The sequence below is a fragment of the Populus euphratica genome, unplaced genomic scaffold (genome assembly GCF_000495115.2).
Source record: "Populus euphratica unplaced genomic scaffold, PopEup_1.0 scaffold763.1, whole genome shotgun sequence".
NCBI lineage: Eukaryota > Viridiplantae > Streptophyta > Magnoliopsida > Malpighiales > Salicaceae > Populus > Populus euphratica.
Window position 1 is genome coordinate 69,545 of NW_011500625.1, and position 16,352 is coordinate 85,896.

Here is a 16,352-nt window from a genome sequence, read left to right on the forward strand (position 1 = left end):
AATTTTTTTTTAATTATCAGACCAATCTCTCAGAATCAAGATAAAGGTAAATTAGTTCACATAAATAGTCATAACCCATCAAAATTTAAAACCCAGCACTGATTTTTAAGGAGTTTGTTGACCGAGCCGTCAATTTCATGCATTAAATTTAGATATTGTTTTTAAACCTATAAAATCGAAAAAGAAAATAAACATTTTTAATTACCAGACCAATCTCTCAAAATCAAGGTAAATTAGTTCACATAAATAATCATAACCCATCAAAATTTAAAACCCAGCACTGATTTTTTAAGGAGTTTGTTGACCGAGCCGAAGCTGTAAAGAACGCTGCTGGTAATTAAAAGGGGCATTTCAATCGGAGCCGAAGCTGTAAAGAACGCCGCTGGTAATTAAAAGGGGTATTTCAATCCACAATTTTGAGATGATATTTAATTTTAAAAAAAAAGAAAAAAGAAAAATAAAATTTCAGAGATTCATTCACTTAATTATCGTCATTAACATCGAGCACTATTTTAGTTTTTGGGTAACACCACCCGTATTAGAAATTGAAGAAATTTTGGAGCTGAGGCGCTTTCTTCCCATGAAAATATTGGCAAGCTCAGAGGTGTAAACAAACACAAAACACACCCATCAAAGCAAATGCCGAAGGAATTACTAGTTGTTTCAGGGAAGATAATATTGAAAACTGATAAAAATAATAACAATAAAAACAGAATGTTCCCTCTCTCTTTCTGATCTGAGGATGTGTGGTGCAATCCTCTCTTGGGAGACAACCTGCTGCGAGGCCTAATCCCTGACTTTTGTCTTTGGCTTTTCCTTTCCTCTTCACTATCATTCCATGTCCATAAGTTTCTTGAGTTAACGCAGAGGGTAATTTCTTGACTTTCTACACCCTTTCTTTTCACTATATATTGCCTTGTGTGCTCTTCATGTCCAAAGTTACCGAAGCCCCAATTTACTTTCTGTGCTATATATACTACTACAGTCCCTCTGCTAGCCAAAGTGCCAAATCACACTGTTCTTTCTCTTGCTTCTTTCACCATGGCAGACCCTTGCTCTAATCTCTTCAGTACTGGATCTTTCAACTTCGTGCTTCTTAATCCTCACTACAGTACTGCTTTCACTTCTTACTCGAATCCTTCCAGCCTTCATGCTTTCTCAAACAACTACCCGCTCGACAACAAATCTTCAATTCCTCCCTCATCGCCTCCTCCAAAAGAAGCCCTTCCCCTGATAGAATACTTAAGTCCCGCAAGACAACAAGAAGAGCATCGTGATTCCTCATGTAGTTCCATGGAAGATGATGATAACCTCTTTTTTAGTACTGCAGATGGTAATGTTGAGACCGTGACTGTAGCTCTGCACATAGGCCTCCCTAACCCTAGTTCTGATCTGGAGAGGGCGCTTAGGGTTTTCCCATCTCCAAATGCACCAGATAAGGAAGAGATGAGTGCAGTTTCAGGATACCCTTTGGAGAAACTATACAAGGGTCAGTATTGGATTCCTACACCTTCCCAGATTCTTATCGGTCCGAGTCAATTTTCATGTCCACTTTGCTCCAAGACCTTTAACAGATACAACAACTTGCAGGTATGCCCCGCTTTCTTGAAAGACGTCTCCTTAAGCTCTTCCTTTCTCTCTTTTCCTTTTTTCTTGCTCCATTTCAGCTGGATCTAGGTACTTTATTTTTAATAATTTGCTATTATTAGTTAACTTGTACGAGTAGTACAGTGCTAGCCTAGACTGCAGAAGGTCTCTGTCTTTAATTTTATGTTTGATTTTCATTTTGCATACACTATACATGTATATATATCTTGAGATCTGCAGTGAGTAATTATTGATTGTCTCTTTTTTTTCAAGTTCCAACTGAGATGTTTTGCGTGATTTGACCTTTCATGAGACGTCTTGTACTTTTGTTACTTTGAAGATCATGCTAAGGTCAGTTGCTGAGGTGGGTTAAAGAAAAACTGCAAATAAATAGAGCGCTTGAGAGTTCTGAGAATCAACAGATAAGGCTAGCTGAACAGTGAAATTCAGAGTGCTCCGATCCTTTTCATGCCTGTGAAAGTTCACCCTGGATCCCTTTTTTTTTTTTAACTAAAACCTGATCAGTACTGTGTCCTTCTAAAGGCACATATTAATGGTTAACAAAAATACTAAATATAATGTCTGTTATAACTAATACTAGTATTTCTGCAACCCTAATTAATCAAGAATAAAGCCTGGCATGGACAATCTCTCAAGGTTAACAGAATATTTACCAATTCCCTTGATAGTAAGGAGGCTGCTAAAATCATCTCCCAACCTTGATTTAGTTTTCTTGTAATCAATTTTGCCTAGTTTCTTATATTGCATATATAACTCATGACCCAGTAGCCCTCTCACATGGATCAATTGTCAAGTTTTTAGTCATGTCACCCACTACCTAGAAGCTCACATGCACATTCACTTCTCTAAAATTAAAGTAGGCCTTGCACAATTAAATGGATGCATATAGTTTCCATCCGGGGAAAGGAAAGTTATTCGTTATGTAGGTGCTGCTTTTTTTAGGTGTTTTACACAGCTTCTTTTGCTTTTATGAAAAAGTATTAAATTGAATATTATTTTTTTAGTATTTTCTCATGGTTTTAATATGTTTATATAAAAAAAATATCTAATTTTTTTATTTTAATATATTTTCAAACAAAAAAACTATTTTATAAAAGAATCTTACATCACATTATCAAACACCCCTAAGAGGTCCTCGTATACATTGATGCTTTGTTCTTTCGGCCTCTATTTATATCTAGCTATCTCACTGGGTTTTGGTTAATATTGCAGATGCATATGTGGGGACATGGATCTCAGTACAGAAAAGGACCTGACTCTTTAAGAGGAACCCAGCCAACAGCGATGCTAAGACTTCCATGTTATTGTTGTGCACCAGGTTGCAAGCACAATATTGATCATCCAAGAGCAAGACCGCTCAAAGATTTTAGAACTCTCCAAACACACTACAAGAGAAAGCATGGGATCAAACCCTTTATGTGTAGAAAATGTGGTAAGCCATTCGCTGTGAAAGGAGATTGGAGAACACATGAAAAGAACTGTGGGAAAATATGGTATTGCATTTGTGGGTCCGATTTTAAGCACAAGAGGTCTCTAAAAGACCACATTAAGGCCTTTGGCCATGGCCATGTTGGCATCGATTGCTTCGAAGAAGAGGATGAACTAGCATCTGAAAGTACTGAACATGATGGTGAATCCTGTATGTGATCATCAATAGGGTTTTCGGTGAATTTTACCACCTTCACGTGGACATTCTTGTTAGCTTCCATTAATTTCTCTTTGGTGCATTAATTTGTTTAGTTGCCCGATTTTTCTCGCCAGTGTACGTATTTCTTGGCATAATGTTAATTAGGTTCCATGACTATGTTAGACCAAGTTGTGTAAATCCACCCACTTACAAGGAAGAACTAAACAAGTGAAGGCTTATTATTCTTCTTTTCTCAAATGGAGATAAGAGCAAAGTTCTGATAAGTGCTTGCAAGTGCAAGCCTTGTTAATTATGAACTGCAGTTGGTTAATTAGCAGTGGAATTCAAGTAGATTATTGTGATTCTTCTTTCTTTTCTTTTAATCCATAGGAAGTGCTGCCAAGTCTTTATAATGAGTGCATGTTGCCATATTAGTAAATGCAAATTTTTTGTCGGGAACAAGCATGCAGTATGTAATTTTCATTGAACATGGTGCAAGAATTTTTTTTCCCTTTCTACAAATGAAAAGACGATCAATTCGAAGGTCTAATGTTCTTCCATTTTCTTATCTCTTTCATCTTAGGCTTGTATGATGCAAGATTTATCCCCAAATCCTTTTATTTTGCACGAAATTGTTAGATTCAATAAATCTAAATATGTTTATAAAATAATTTGCATTTAGGTATGCTATTGATGAAAAATACGTATGGATTCTTTTTTAAGGATTTAGTACTTCTAAGCTTTAATACACTCAAATTTAATTGTGTATTTTTGTAGGTAAAAATTTGTATATAAGTGTATACTTAAAAATCAAAAATATTTATTTATATAACAAGAATCCCATTAAACTCATTTTTGATATAACTATGATGCCATTAATTTCTAAAATATTAATATGTGAGTTAATTTATTGAATGAAATTAATGTTCATGGAAAAACTAAATCCCATATTAATAAGCATTAGTAAAATATAAATCTAACATTTTCCCACTTGATTCATACATTTAACCCAATGTCTTAACCTAACCCCATTCCTTAAATTTTTTAGAAAACAAATGCATGAATCATAGCAAGAAGTTCTCTAATAACAAGTATCCTAAAAATATATATTGATGTTGACTAAAGAGCTGTGAAAAAGTAAAGAAATATCTTTAAGGGACTAAATATTGCATGCTTATGTATGAAAGAACATTTGGATTTGCATGCTTATGTATGAAAGAACATTTGGATTACTATGATGTAATCCCACATTCCCATAATATATGTAATGTCAAGTCTTGCATAGACATGAACATGCATAAGGCTTTCAACAACAAAAATATATAAAATGTTTATTTTTTTCCTTTCAATGATATTTTTTAAGCATTAATTCAAATTGAATCTATCACCTTTTATAATTAGAGTTATATTTGATGAACAATCTTTCATTTAAAATCTCACTAAAATTTTATTGATATAGATTTTTTGAGATAGACCTAAAACATCTTTAAAACTATCTCAATAGATCTTACTACCAATGATATAAGATGTTTTATCCATATCTTTCATGTTAAAATTTTCAGGGAGAACTTGTTTCACCTCATGCAACAAACCCTTTATCATTTGTTGCAAGTAGAATATCATCTACATATAAAACAAGAAAACAAATTTTACTTTTATTGACTTTTTGGTATATACATTGATCTATGATGTTTTCTATGGCCCAAATAAATAAAGTACATCATGGAATTTAAATTACCATTATTGAGATGATTGTTTTAAACTATATATGAATTTCTTAAGCTTGCAGACTAAATGCTCACCATCATTAGAGGAGAATCATTCAAGTTGTTTCATGTAAACCTTCTCCTTTAGATCTCCATTGAGAAATGAAATTTTCATATTTATTTGTCGCATTTCCAAGTCAAAATATGCTACTAATATCAAAATAATATGTAGAGAATCTTTATTAAATATAAGGAAAAAACTCTATCTAATCGGTTCCTTCCTTTTGAATGAATCTCTTAACAACGAGTCATACCAAATCTTTTAATGTTGTCTAATGAGTCCATCTTTGTCTCAAAGATATATTTGCATCCAACAACTCTTGCATTATTTGACAACTCAATAACATCTCAAACACTGTTACTTTTCATAGAATTCATCTCTTTCTTTATGGTATTATACCAAAATTATGTTTCTATGCAACTTATAGCATATGAAGATGATTTAGGATTATGTTTACTCTAATGTTATAATCAGATTCTTGTAAATACACAACATAATCATTAATAATTGTTTATCTCTTCATTCTAGTAGATCTTCTCAATGTTGTACCATCATCTTCTTTAGAAGTATTTGGTTTAACTGGTTGTTCAAAAATTCTTGATAATGCTTGAACTACCTGATCTACTAGAATTTAATGGATCTCTTCGTGCATGTAGATACCAGGTTGGTGTTCAACACTTTGAAGCAACTTAATAACTTCTTTCAAGTTATTGTAGAAGGAATTTTACTAAATAATAATTTTAGCATGAAGTTATGAAATAAAGAGGTAGTTCAATGCCTTATTGAATGAGCAAGTTTAAAAGATTATTTTCTTATTAATAAAAATAAGTCCTTGTTGGGCGAGTTGAAAAAATTATTTTATGATTAATAAAAATAATGTCTTGATAAATGAGTGCACGAAGATGATGATTTACTAGTTAAGGGAAATAGTATCCTGACATATGGGCGAGTTATGAGAATTAACTACTTGAGTAATGAGATAAATACTCGGCATAATGGATAATTGTAGAATTTAATTGATTTAGATTGAAGTTAAATATTTGGGTTTGTTAGAAACACTCTTGGTATTTTCATAAATTTATTTCTATTCAGAAATCATATTAAGAATAATCGATGAAATCATTGAATTACTAAAGATAAGATATTTCATTTAATGATACAAAAATTACATTAATGCACACGAATAGTTAGTCCTTAATTATTTGTTCATCGTAATGTTCAATTTTAACCATGCTTAATATGATTATATCTTAAGGTACATTGCACCCTTGAACTGAAAAGTAGATGCATGAATAAATAAATTTGTTAAGTAATTGATGTTATTAGAAAAATCAATATTTTGTTGTAATACACTCTTGTGTTTAAGAATTGTAATATTTAACTTAATAATTTATGTATGATGTAATTTAAAATGTTGCTTTTATTAAGTTGAATTATAGTTGATTGTATATATATTTTCAACATAATTACATTTGAAAGAATTTAATGCATGCCATGAATTAATTAGCTTTAAATAATTATTCTATAGAATATGAAAATAATAATTTGATATTATGGTTGAGTTTTAAAGGCTTAGATGATGAGACGATTATTGTTATTGATGTTTGCAAGTTAAGAAATTTTGAATATATATATATATATATATATATATATATATATGTGTGTGTGTGTGTGTGTGTGTGTGTGTGTGTTATAATTCGTGATTATATTTAGGGTTGTTATAAGGTATGTTTTCTTGCAAATTAGTTGATAATTCTATTTCTTCCTCTAAAATAGATATGTTGTTCGATTATGTGTTTTTTGATTCTACAATATTTTGTTAAAGTATTGGTTTTTTTTAATATCTTACTTTTATGAGATTAGTTATTATAAATAAGGCATGTCAATTTATGTATGTTTTTAATGATACATGTTGGGTTATTATTAAATACATTTTGTGTTATTTAAAAGGTATAGTTTTTTTGTGGTTTGCATATTGCTTATAGCTCATCCTTCTCTCTTAATGGTTATATAAATATTGATGGACTGATAGTTTTGATGATAGTAAGTCTACAGGTACTTCTCTTGTGTATTTCAACACCATATTAATTTTTTGAAAATTCACCAGGCAAATAATTAATTAACAAAATTTCATCAATTAAGTATACACTAGCTAACCAACATAAAAAAAATAATCGCTAGATGGCACCTGAAAATAGAGAGAGGTAGTCAATTATGTATCATAATTGTGTAACGATATTCAATTAATTTGATAGGTCATGTATATATGGTAGTGCAAATATAAAATATTTATTTTTTATTTTTTATTTTTTCATTTTATAGGTGGGCTGTTCTCATACTACTTTTTATATAAGGAATCGAATCTAAATTTATCTCCCCGTTAAAAACAAATTATCTATATTATAATTAAATGATTTGTAAAAGTTTTCATTCGTACGTCTGGCTTGAGATTTTTTGAACTAGCTTGATAGCTAAGAAAAAAGAGAGTTGTACGACCGTAAAAAATAAAAGTTATTAATGACTAATTTTGATGGGTGCAACTCAATTAATCAAGTTTTAAATTTGTTTATTAAAAATCACCAATTCAAGTCTTATAAATCTCAGAACCACTGAAAATTTATATGATTGTTAACTTTAGAGTTCATAGGATTAGTTGAGGTGCATGTAAGCTAACTCTAACATCCATGTTAATAATAAATAAATAAAAAGTTAATGATGACTATTCTTTTAGTCATAGGCTCACCGTGAAATGCAGGGTGTTTTTGATATTGTAATAGTAGTGATAATTTAAAATATTTTTAGTTAAAATATATTAAAATATTTTTTTTTATTTTTTTATTATTAGCATATTAAAACGATATAAAAATATGATATTGTTTTTTATTTTAAATAAAAAAATTAATATTAGAAAAACCAGTTTACATCATATTTTTAAACACAATCAAATAAACATATAGGCTATAACCTTGGTTTGTATTACTAAGCTATTAAATTCTTTGGTGTACAGCGGGGAAAAAAGAGTAGAAGAGAAGTTTCAAGATTATAGCCGACGCAGAGAAAATTTTGAATGAAAAAGTTATGAATAATCAATTTTCTAGAAAATAAATTAAACATGTTTATACTATTCATAGATCTAAATTCTTATTAAAGTTACATGGTTAATAAAATCTAACTAGCGTAATAGCTCACAAACCAAATAAAAAATGTAAAATAACTAATAAAGATAAAGAAAAACACAAACAACAAATATCCTAGATCTAATTTTAGATACATTCCGACCTCGGTTGGCTCACGTCAATTATTCTTACAAGAGACAAAGCTTGTAGAATGTTTGATAAAATTTAATGTCAATTCATTGATTGGATCGAAAATTATACACGTTAATTTTATCAGAAAAAGGTTTGTTATGCTCATATTTGTTTTGGACTTGGAATTGTTAATACGCATATGATGTTACCTAATATTCATATTTCAAAGACAATTGATGAGGATGGATAATTTCCGCTAACCTCAGTTAAAGAGTATATTTTGGTTTTGTGCACAACGCCTTGATTAATTTCTATCTGCCTCTTCTCCTGTAAATGATCAAACTATAATTTGGATTGAGTTAAGAGTTGAAAAGGAGGGTGATTAAGCTCAGAAGCTGGTTCGGGATAGCTAGCTAGCTAGCTAGTAGCCTCCTATATATGAGTTGCGGGTTGGGGATAGCTAGCTAGCTAGCTAGTAGCCTCCTATATATGAGTTGATCAAGATCATAGCCTTTATATGCATGCGGGGTTATGGCTTGAAGCCTTTAATTTAAACCATTTGATGGTTTAATTCTGACTTTATGTTTTGTTTAGTAAGAAGAAATGGAAAATAAAGGAAAGTTCTGTAGGAAAACCAAAGATTGGAAATGTTGGAAAATAAACGAAGTCCCAGTTGAGACCTATATCGGTTCTTATTTTCACTTCAAACAGAGATGATCATTATACCATACTTTGTTATTTAAAAACTTGAAACTGTAGACACGTTGGAATTAACAATGTTGGAATTAACAAATGGAAGGGAAAAAACCGTCCTCTCTATGACCTAATCAGGGAAAATCCAAAAAGATGACAATGAAGCTGTAGACACGTTGAGCCATGGTGCAGCTGGAGTTCAAGAACGATATGCAGGAGTCTTGAATGGAAAGTGTTCGCGTCTTGCGACAAGCACTAGCAAAGAGGTAGTAAAAAAGAAGCAAAAAGATGATATAGATTATAGGCCCATGCTTTCAGTTCGAAATTCATGGGCCACTATTATATACTGTACTGGACAGTTTTCTATGATTCGGCTTTACTATAAAGTCTTAACAGCCCATCAATGGCCTCTTTCTCTGTCAGGTGAATCTGCAAGCATGGCGATGACCTACCCTCTCTCCCAAACCCTTGACCACACGCCACCTAATGTGTTAAAAATCAGGTCATCTTCAAAAAATGATGGAACAAAACCACATATCACTCAACTCCAAACCAAGAAGCGTTGCTTGAGGTGCAACACTCTTTATCTTGACAAAGATAATTCCCCAATTGCCTGCTCTTTCCATGGCCACACCACAGGTATGCAACTATGCATATTCCTCCTCACCAACTTGCTAAAGGAGTTCCCAGTCTTCCATTTTTATATGGGAGTCTTATGCTTGCAACGTTTTGTGCAGGGGAGAAGGGGTTATTTTCTTTGTCTCCTCCTCACCAAGGGATTGACGGAGAGTGGAGCGACCGCTCCGGAGTGATAGTGTATAAATGGAATGACAAGAATAATAGACCAAATACTGGAAGTGTCAATTGGAAGAAAAGATGGAGTTGCTGTGCTGAGTATGATGAAAATGCCTCACCTTGTAGACGAGGGTGGCATGTTTCATATGATGATGGCTTCACTTTGTATTAGCCCGAATTGGCTTGTAAGCAAAATCCAGAAGCACAACAATTGCAAATCCTGAAGGATATCAAGAATTATGTTGTGTATGTTTCTTTGTTTTTATGTACCCATATGTAAAGCATCTTGGATGAAGTGGAAATGCAAATGCAAGCATGTTTCATATGATATCTTTCTCTTCTTTTTTATTTTTGGCTAAACAGAGCAATTTGGTTTGTTTTGGCTTTTTGATGCGTTCAACAGCCACAATTGCTTGTAAGCTGTAAGGTATGATTATAATTGACAGAATATAATTTGATGGGTCAAATGCTTTGCTTTTAAGCTAGAATTCAAAGTATTCTACTATAGGATACATGTAAAATTAAGCTTTCACATGGTGGGTAACTATTCTAGCAAAGTTTGGTAAATCTTTTTGGGAAAATAACATAAGTGGGAGTTGTATCAGGGGTTGATTCAAAATTCATGTCTCTTTTAATATTTACAAAACTTAACTTAAAAGTTAATAATTAAAAAATAAGTAGCCAAGAAAAAAAAATTAAAGTGTCAAAGGAGAGAATAATAGAAAAAAGAAAAGGAAAGAATGAGTCACTGCGAATATATTAAGCTCTGTTTTAACAAATTCAATACCGTTAAAAGAAACTTAATGAAACAATTTTAATCATATATTGAAATATTACTAAATAAGGTTATAATTAACCAAAAATTTTGCTTAGTGTTAATTTAGGGTTATTTATGACTTTGTATGGTAGTTTTTCAAGGTATAATTAAAATTGTTTTATTAGGATCTTTTTAACAATATTAAATATATAAAAAAATAGAATTTCAATGACATGTCTCCAGTGACTTATTATTATTTTTTTATTTTTCTTTTGAGACTACATTACCTTATTGTCTCTTTTTTTCTTGACTATTAAATTTTAAATTTTATCTTTTAATTATTATAACCTCATAAAATTTTAGATTGATTTTTATTCAGGGCAATTAATTTATATAAAACATGAATTTTAGTTTTGACTAAATAACTCTTAATGTTTATTAATGTTATGTACAGAATATATATAGAGAGAGAGACAGAAATGTGATTGTATTCAAACTATATTATTTTCAAATACTTTTCCTACTTACCTATGTTATTCTCCTAAAATTTTTACAGCACAAAGTTTTTTTTTTTTTAAAAAAAAATCCCGGAGTCCCCATTAACCGAAGCTATAAAATTTCTTGGCAGTCTGTAAATATCTATTCTGTAATAGTGATGCCGGAAACATTGTTGGAGTGTATTTTGATTTTTTTTTTTTTGAAAAAAAGTGGCAGCAGAAGCCAGAGGTCATGCAGAAGCCAGCAGAGAATAGGGAATTCGTATAATATGCATGTCTATCCAGTATAAAAGCTCATGTTTCAGGGCAACGTGTCTCTCTCCTTCCTCCTACATGACTTAATCTTGACACTCGAAGCAGTTGATGGAGATCCATCCATAGTGAACGGCTCCACTATATATAGTTAGGGCCAACACTATGAAACAGAACACCATGGAAATGAACATTTTGATGATCACTTGAGATCTGTCAGGTTTATCTTTCATGCTTCTCGTCCACCATCTTAATTCACTTTTTCATCGCCAGAATGTTCACCTTTCATGATCTCAGTGAGCAACTCCCTGCTTTATTCATAAGATGACATAGTACAGAATACATTTCACAAACTTGATTTCTATCCCTTGCTGGTGCTGAGTTTCAAAGTGCAAAATTCCACCTACAAATTAACTTAACAAATAAAGATACATTGTAAGCTATAACAAAAGGTTTATAAAAACAAGAAGTCTTTTCTTTACATAAAATCTGAAGATCGAAGACACTCAAAACAAGTAATCAAGCTTCAGCTCGTATTAAACCAAGCCTTTCACATACGACCCTCTGATACTAGACAACAGTCTTAAATGACTCATGAAGATGCCTCAAGGTTTCTTGATCCCTATTCCTTTCAGGTGTTGGTGCGTTGACAAAATGAGCGTACAAATTATTATTAACACAAGTAACCTTGATCAAGCTATGTGTCCCACCACCATCAATCTCATCAAACATAACACAGCTGTCCATTCCCGTCTTTCTTCTCTTCACTCACCACACTATCTGCACTAGATATCTAGTCTTGCAAGTCCACATCGTACAAGGCCAGGTTGTTTAACACAGCATCTTTTGGAGCTAGCTGCCTGAAACCAGCGAGAAATCTTACGTGCTCCTTTTCAGTTCTCTTTTTTGGATTCTAGAACTCACTATCAGTTCCGTTGGTACCCTTTTCAACTTTAGAGACCTAACGTTCTTTCCATCCATCAGGGACATCATACACGTACTCAGCAGAAGCTTTCTTGTCAGATTTGCCACCGTATCAGGGCAGCACTGGATGCGGTTGCGTAGTAGATGTGAAAAGTTTGTGAAGGGTCTGCAAGGGAAGGGGTAATGGCAGTTAATATTGTGGTGGCTGTAATGGTAACATTGAGTGTTGATGGTGTTAAGTTTTGAATATCATCCATCCAACAGAAATTATAAAACAAAATTATTTAATTTTTTTTTAAATAGATGTTGAATTGTTTAGAGATTTATTACTTGAAATTATATTTTTTTATTTTAAATAATTTTTTAAAAGCTAAGTTATCACAAACTACAAGTTATTTAATTATCTGATTTCTAATAAAAATCCACACGAATCACTCGTGTTTTTGTAGTTTGTCCATCTGATAGATAACCATTCTTTTTTTTTAAAAAAAAAATAAGAGGCGTAACTTATTATTTATTGGAAAATATAAAAAACAATATAAATTACAAAAATATAAATTTTGTCTCTGAATAATATTCATATATTTATTCAAGATAATTTTATAAATTAACTCAATCAAGACCCTATTTAATTTTTTTAAATTTAAAAATATAATCTCTATATTAATCATATTCTAATCCTTAATTTCTAAAATATTTTTAATCAAATCATATTTAATTAAATTATCTCAGTTTAATTTATGATTTATGATTATTGGTTTTTAATGTGTGACCCATTAGGTTCCTAATATATTGGCGCAAATATAAATTATAATTTTAATTAAATATAAATAAATAATTTAATTTATTATTAATTCAACAATTAATTAATTTATATTTGAAGATCAGATGCATTATCTATTAACATGTCATGATCCTGAAATATTAGAAAAAATATTAGTAGTTTAACTTAACTTTTTGGTAATCGGTTTCTCAATATAATTAATATCCTTTCATTAATAATATTTCAATTCAATATTAAATCATGAATTATGTTTGTTATGTTAAATCATACTTGTTCTCTACATAATAGTAAATAATTGTTTGAATAAGATTTGAAACCCTTTTCAAATTTTATTCTACCTTGATCAAGAAATTTTCAATCAATATTATTTGAGAACAGATAAAATATTTTTTCTAATTCATCTAGGGTAATGAATCCTCTATTGATCACTCAAATATCTTCATATAGTTTATGTTATAATTAACATCTTCATTTCATTATCTTGATTAAGATAATATATAATAGGATCAAATTATAAATTTGGTAATTTTAAATCTAAGAATAATTTACATAGCTGTCACATAAACCTCTCCATAAATACAAGCGATCTTTCTGCATGGAGTTTTCATGTAAGTCAATTTAGTATATATTTTTTTTATAGCAAATACCTACATATTAATTTTAGGTATCTCTTAGACCTTAGTTTATAAAAATAATTACTTATTTTCATTAAAAAAATAATATAATATGTACTAGTTTCTATGTATCTAATGAATATCTAATATTTAAAAGAGCATTGACTAATAAATTTTAAGAACAACGCTTTTAAGTAATAAAAGCTCATAATTATAATAACTTTATAATTTTTTTTGTAAAATATTTTTTTTTATAGATTCATAAATCAAATATTAGATTTATTAATATAATATTATATAACTATTAAAGATAAAATAAAATTTTATCAATAATAAATATATATTTATATAAATATAATAATATTATATATAATCAATTAATTAACTATAAAATATATTAAACTAATAGATAAGCGTAGCTTGTATGGTGGGAGAAATGGGCAAGTGGGTTTTGAAGAATGATGGGGTTTGTGGTGGCTTTTGGGTGGAGGAGGAGATGTGGGCAGATAGAGAGAGAATGGTCGACATGGGATCGGTTAATGGTGGATATGGTGCTTTCTTGTGTTCTATCTTCTATTCAACATTTTCTTATCCATTCAAGCAATGAGGAGAGAGAAGGTTAGCAAAGTATTGTTGCCAATGTTGTTGGACCAATAAACACCTGCCATGTCATGTTCTGCACTCGTGTGTTTTGCTTAGATTTTTTGGATGGTACTGATTGGGAAATGCATTGTTCAATTTCGCAAATTTTGTTGAGAATCAGTTTTGCAAAACTGATTCAATAACACTTTACAGTTATTTTATTTATTTATTTTCACAGCTGGAATATTCTGAAGCTGGTATTGGTTAAACCTACTTCTCCGGTTCAGTGGACTGCATACACCGGAATTAAAACTCCTGAGGATATTTGTTAAAAAGTAGCAAAATTAAAATTGATTAAAAAAAAAAAAAAACAATAGAAACGTGGAGATGCGGGGGATCGAACCCCGTGCCTCTCGCATGCAAAGCGAGCGCTCTACCATTTGAGCTACATCCCCAGAGTCAAACGGGTTCCTTAAAATTATTTTAAAATATAATAATATTGCCTTTTGTTCTTTTAACTTCAATTTAGCTACATCCAGGAATATAGTGGTGGAGTCTCTTTAAAAAATGGTTCGGGAATGTTTCGTTCGTAAAGATTCAAGCACATACGATCAATTCTAGTTCATGCTCTAGCATCCATGGCTGCAAATAAAATTCAAGTCAGTGTATGGTTATGGAGCCACAATCTTGCCTCTAGCTGCATATAACACGTTCGAGTTCATGTTATTCACACGTAGTTTTATCATTATTATTGGTCTTAATTAAAGAGAGAGTTAAGAAAATATTAGGAGGTGAGTTTTCTTTGTCGAATTATTGAATATAAAAGCATTGTTTGATCACCCAAAAAAGAGAAGAGAAGACAATGCCAAGCCACTAAACTAAAGGTAGGAGCCGAGGGAGAGAGGGATCAAACAAAATAATTCTAAACTTATAACTGGACATGTTTCTCATTTAACAATTCCAAATTCAATAATAAAGCGACCAAACAAAATAATTTAGTATTTTAAAATTTAGAAAAAAAAAACAAAAACTGTTTAAAAATATATATAATTTTTTTTTTGCTTTAATTTTTTTTTGATGTTTTTAGACCATTTTAATATATTAATATTAAAAATAATTTTTTTAGATTTTTTTAATATATTTTAAATAAAAAAATAAACAATATCATAATCCCAAACCATTTATTAACTTCAACGCTAATGCTATAGAAGTGTAAAGAAGGTTTATATATATATATATATATGATCAATGTTGTCTCCTAACAATGAGTTTGAGTCATTGAAGATAAGAGCAAGCAATTAATCTTACCTTAAATAGCATCATAACCCAAAAAACCATCGAACTCCACAACGTGGTCTGGTCATACGGCTATTATTACTTCGGTCATGTTTAGAGAAGCAATTGAATTATTTTTCAATTTTTATTTTTTTAAATTAGTTAATATTAAAAATAAAATTTAAAAATAATAAAGTATTATTTTAATATATATTTTTTAAAAGTGTATTTTAAAAAATAATATCAATCGCATTCCAGACATCTCTTTGAGCACGTAGAAGCGTGCCGCCTGAAACAAGCTATAAAATTACACAAATACCCCCTTACTTTTAATAATTTCACTACGATCCCTCAAAACTAGCCAATTTTTGTTTTTATACAATCCATCCTTCCTCTTCAACAACCGCCAAAATGAACCCTAACAATTAGGCGATAAAGCGCCCCAATTGGAAGATAGATAGAGAATAGGGGAGGGAGGGAGGGAGGGAGAGAGAGACTCTTTTTTTGTAAAAATTGCAAAGTCACATGAGCGACGACACCCGTCTATTTCGCTTCCGTTCCATCTCCTCCTCTAGTTCTCCTTTTCTTTTCTTTCCAGCTTCTACTGTTAATCATTATATAATAATAATAACCATTTAAACAAATACAGACACCAGACAGGCTAGGGTTCCAGTTATCCTTTCTTTTTGTTTTTCTTTTTTGTTTTTATAATAAAATCGTTTTCCTTTTCTTTCAGATTAATATCCTTCTCCATGTCTAAAAGGTAATTAATTCTCTAACCTTTTCAAAAAAATTTTGCTTTGTTATTTTTTCTTGGATTTTGCTCATGTTCTTGTTCTTGTTTGTTTGATTAGTGATCATCAATTCGTGATTAAAGCATGCTTTTCAGCTTTTAGTTGATGGCGTGTTTATTTTAATAGAATTGTAGG

At 30.7% G+C, this 16,352-nt stretch overlaps 3 protein-coding genes, 1 non-coding gene and 1 pseudogene across 5 annotated transcripts in view; 3 read left to right on the forward strand and 2 right to left on the reverse strand.

Moving 5' to 3' along the window:
- The first annotated feature begins 867 nt into the window (after nucleotides 1-867).
- LOC105115745 (zinc finger protein WIP2-like) lies at nucleotides 868-3,531 on the forward strand. Its single transcript, XM_011012743.1, has 2 exons — nucleotides 868-1,590; nucleotides 2,821-3,531. Exons 1-2 carry the CDS (start codon nucleotides 1,042-1,044, stop codon nucleotides 3,253-3,255), a joined length of 984 nt encoding a protein of 327 aa, XP_011011045.1. The 5' UTR covers nucleotides 868-1,041; the 3' UTR covers nucleotides 3,256-3,531.
- Nucleotides 3,532-9,337: 5,806 nt separating this feature from the next.
- Nucleotides 9,338-10,066, forward strand: LOC105115746 (uncharacterized). The gene is made up of 2 exons (XM_011012744.1): nucleotides 9,338-9,582; nucleotides 9,681-10,066. Exons 1-2 carry the CDS (start codon nucleotides 9,381-9,383, stop codon nucleotides 9,908-9,910), a joined length of 432 nt encoding a protein of 143 aa, XP_011011046.1. The 5' UTR covers nucleotides 9,338-9,380; the 3' UTR covers nucleotides 9,911-10,066.
- Nucleotides 10,067-11,814: 1,748 nt separating this feature from the next.
- On the reverse strand, nucleotides 11,815-12,425 carry LOC105115748 (thylakoid lumenal 19 kDa protein, chloroplastic-like; annotated as a pseudogene).
- A 2,105-nt stretch (nucleotides 12,426-14,530) lies between these two features.
- On the reverse strand, nucleotides 14,531-14,603 carry TRNAA-UGC (transfer RNA alanine (anticodon UGC)). The gene has a single exon. It is a non-coding gene; the product is annotated as a tRNA-Ala (tRNA).
- Nucleotides 14,604-15,818: 1,215 nt separating this feature from the next.
- Nucleotides 15,819-16,352, forward strand: part of LOC105115747 (zinc finger CCCH domain-containing protein 69-like) — a 7,463-nt gene continuing 6,929 nt past the window's right edge. For both annotated transcript variants that reach the window (XM_011012746.1, XM_011012745.1), the window contains exon 1: nucleotides 15,819-16,186. In XM_011012746.1, the coding sequence (XP_011011048.1) occupies nucleotides 16,176-16,186 (11 nt within the window). In that variant the 5' untranslated portion in view covers nucleotides 15,819-16,175. The remainder of the gene's footprint in view (nucleotides 16,187-16,352) is intronic.

Coding starts and splice junctions, on each gene's coding strand:
- LOC105115745 (XM_011012743.1), top strand. CDS start 1,042: ATGGCAGACCCTTGCTCTAATCTCTTCAGTACTGGATCTTTCAACTTC. Junction 1,591..2,820: donor ACAGATACAACAACTTGCAG/GTATGCCCCGCT, acceptor TTAATATTGCAG/ATGCATATGTGGGGACATGG.
- LOC105115746 (XM_011012744.1), top strand. CDS start 9,381: ATGGCGATGACCTACCCTCTCTCCCAAACCCTTGACCACACGCCACCT. Junction 9,583..9,680: donor TTTCCATGGCCACACCACAG/GTATGCAACTAT, acceptor CGTTTTGTGCAG/GGGAGAAGGGGTTATTTTCT.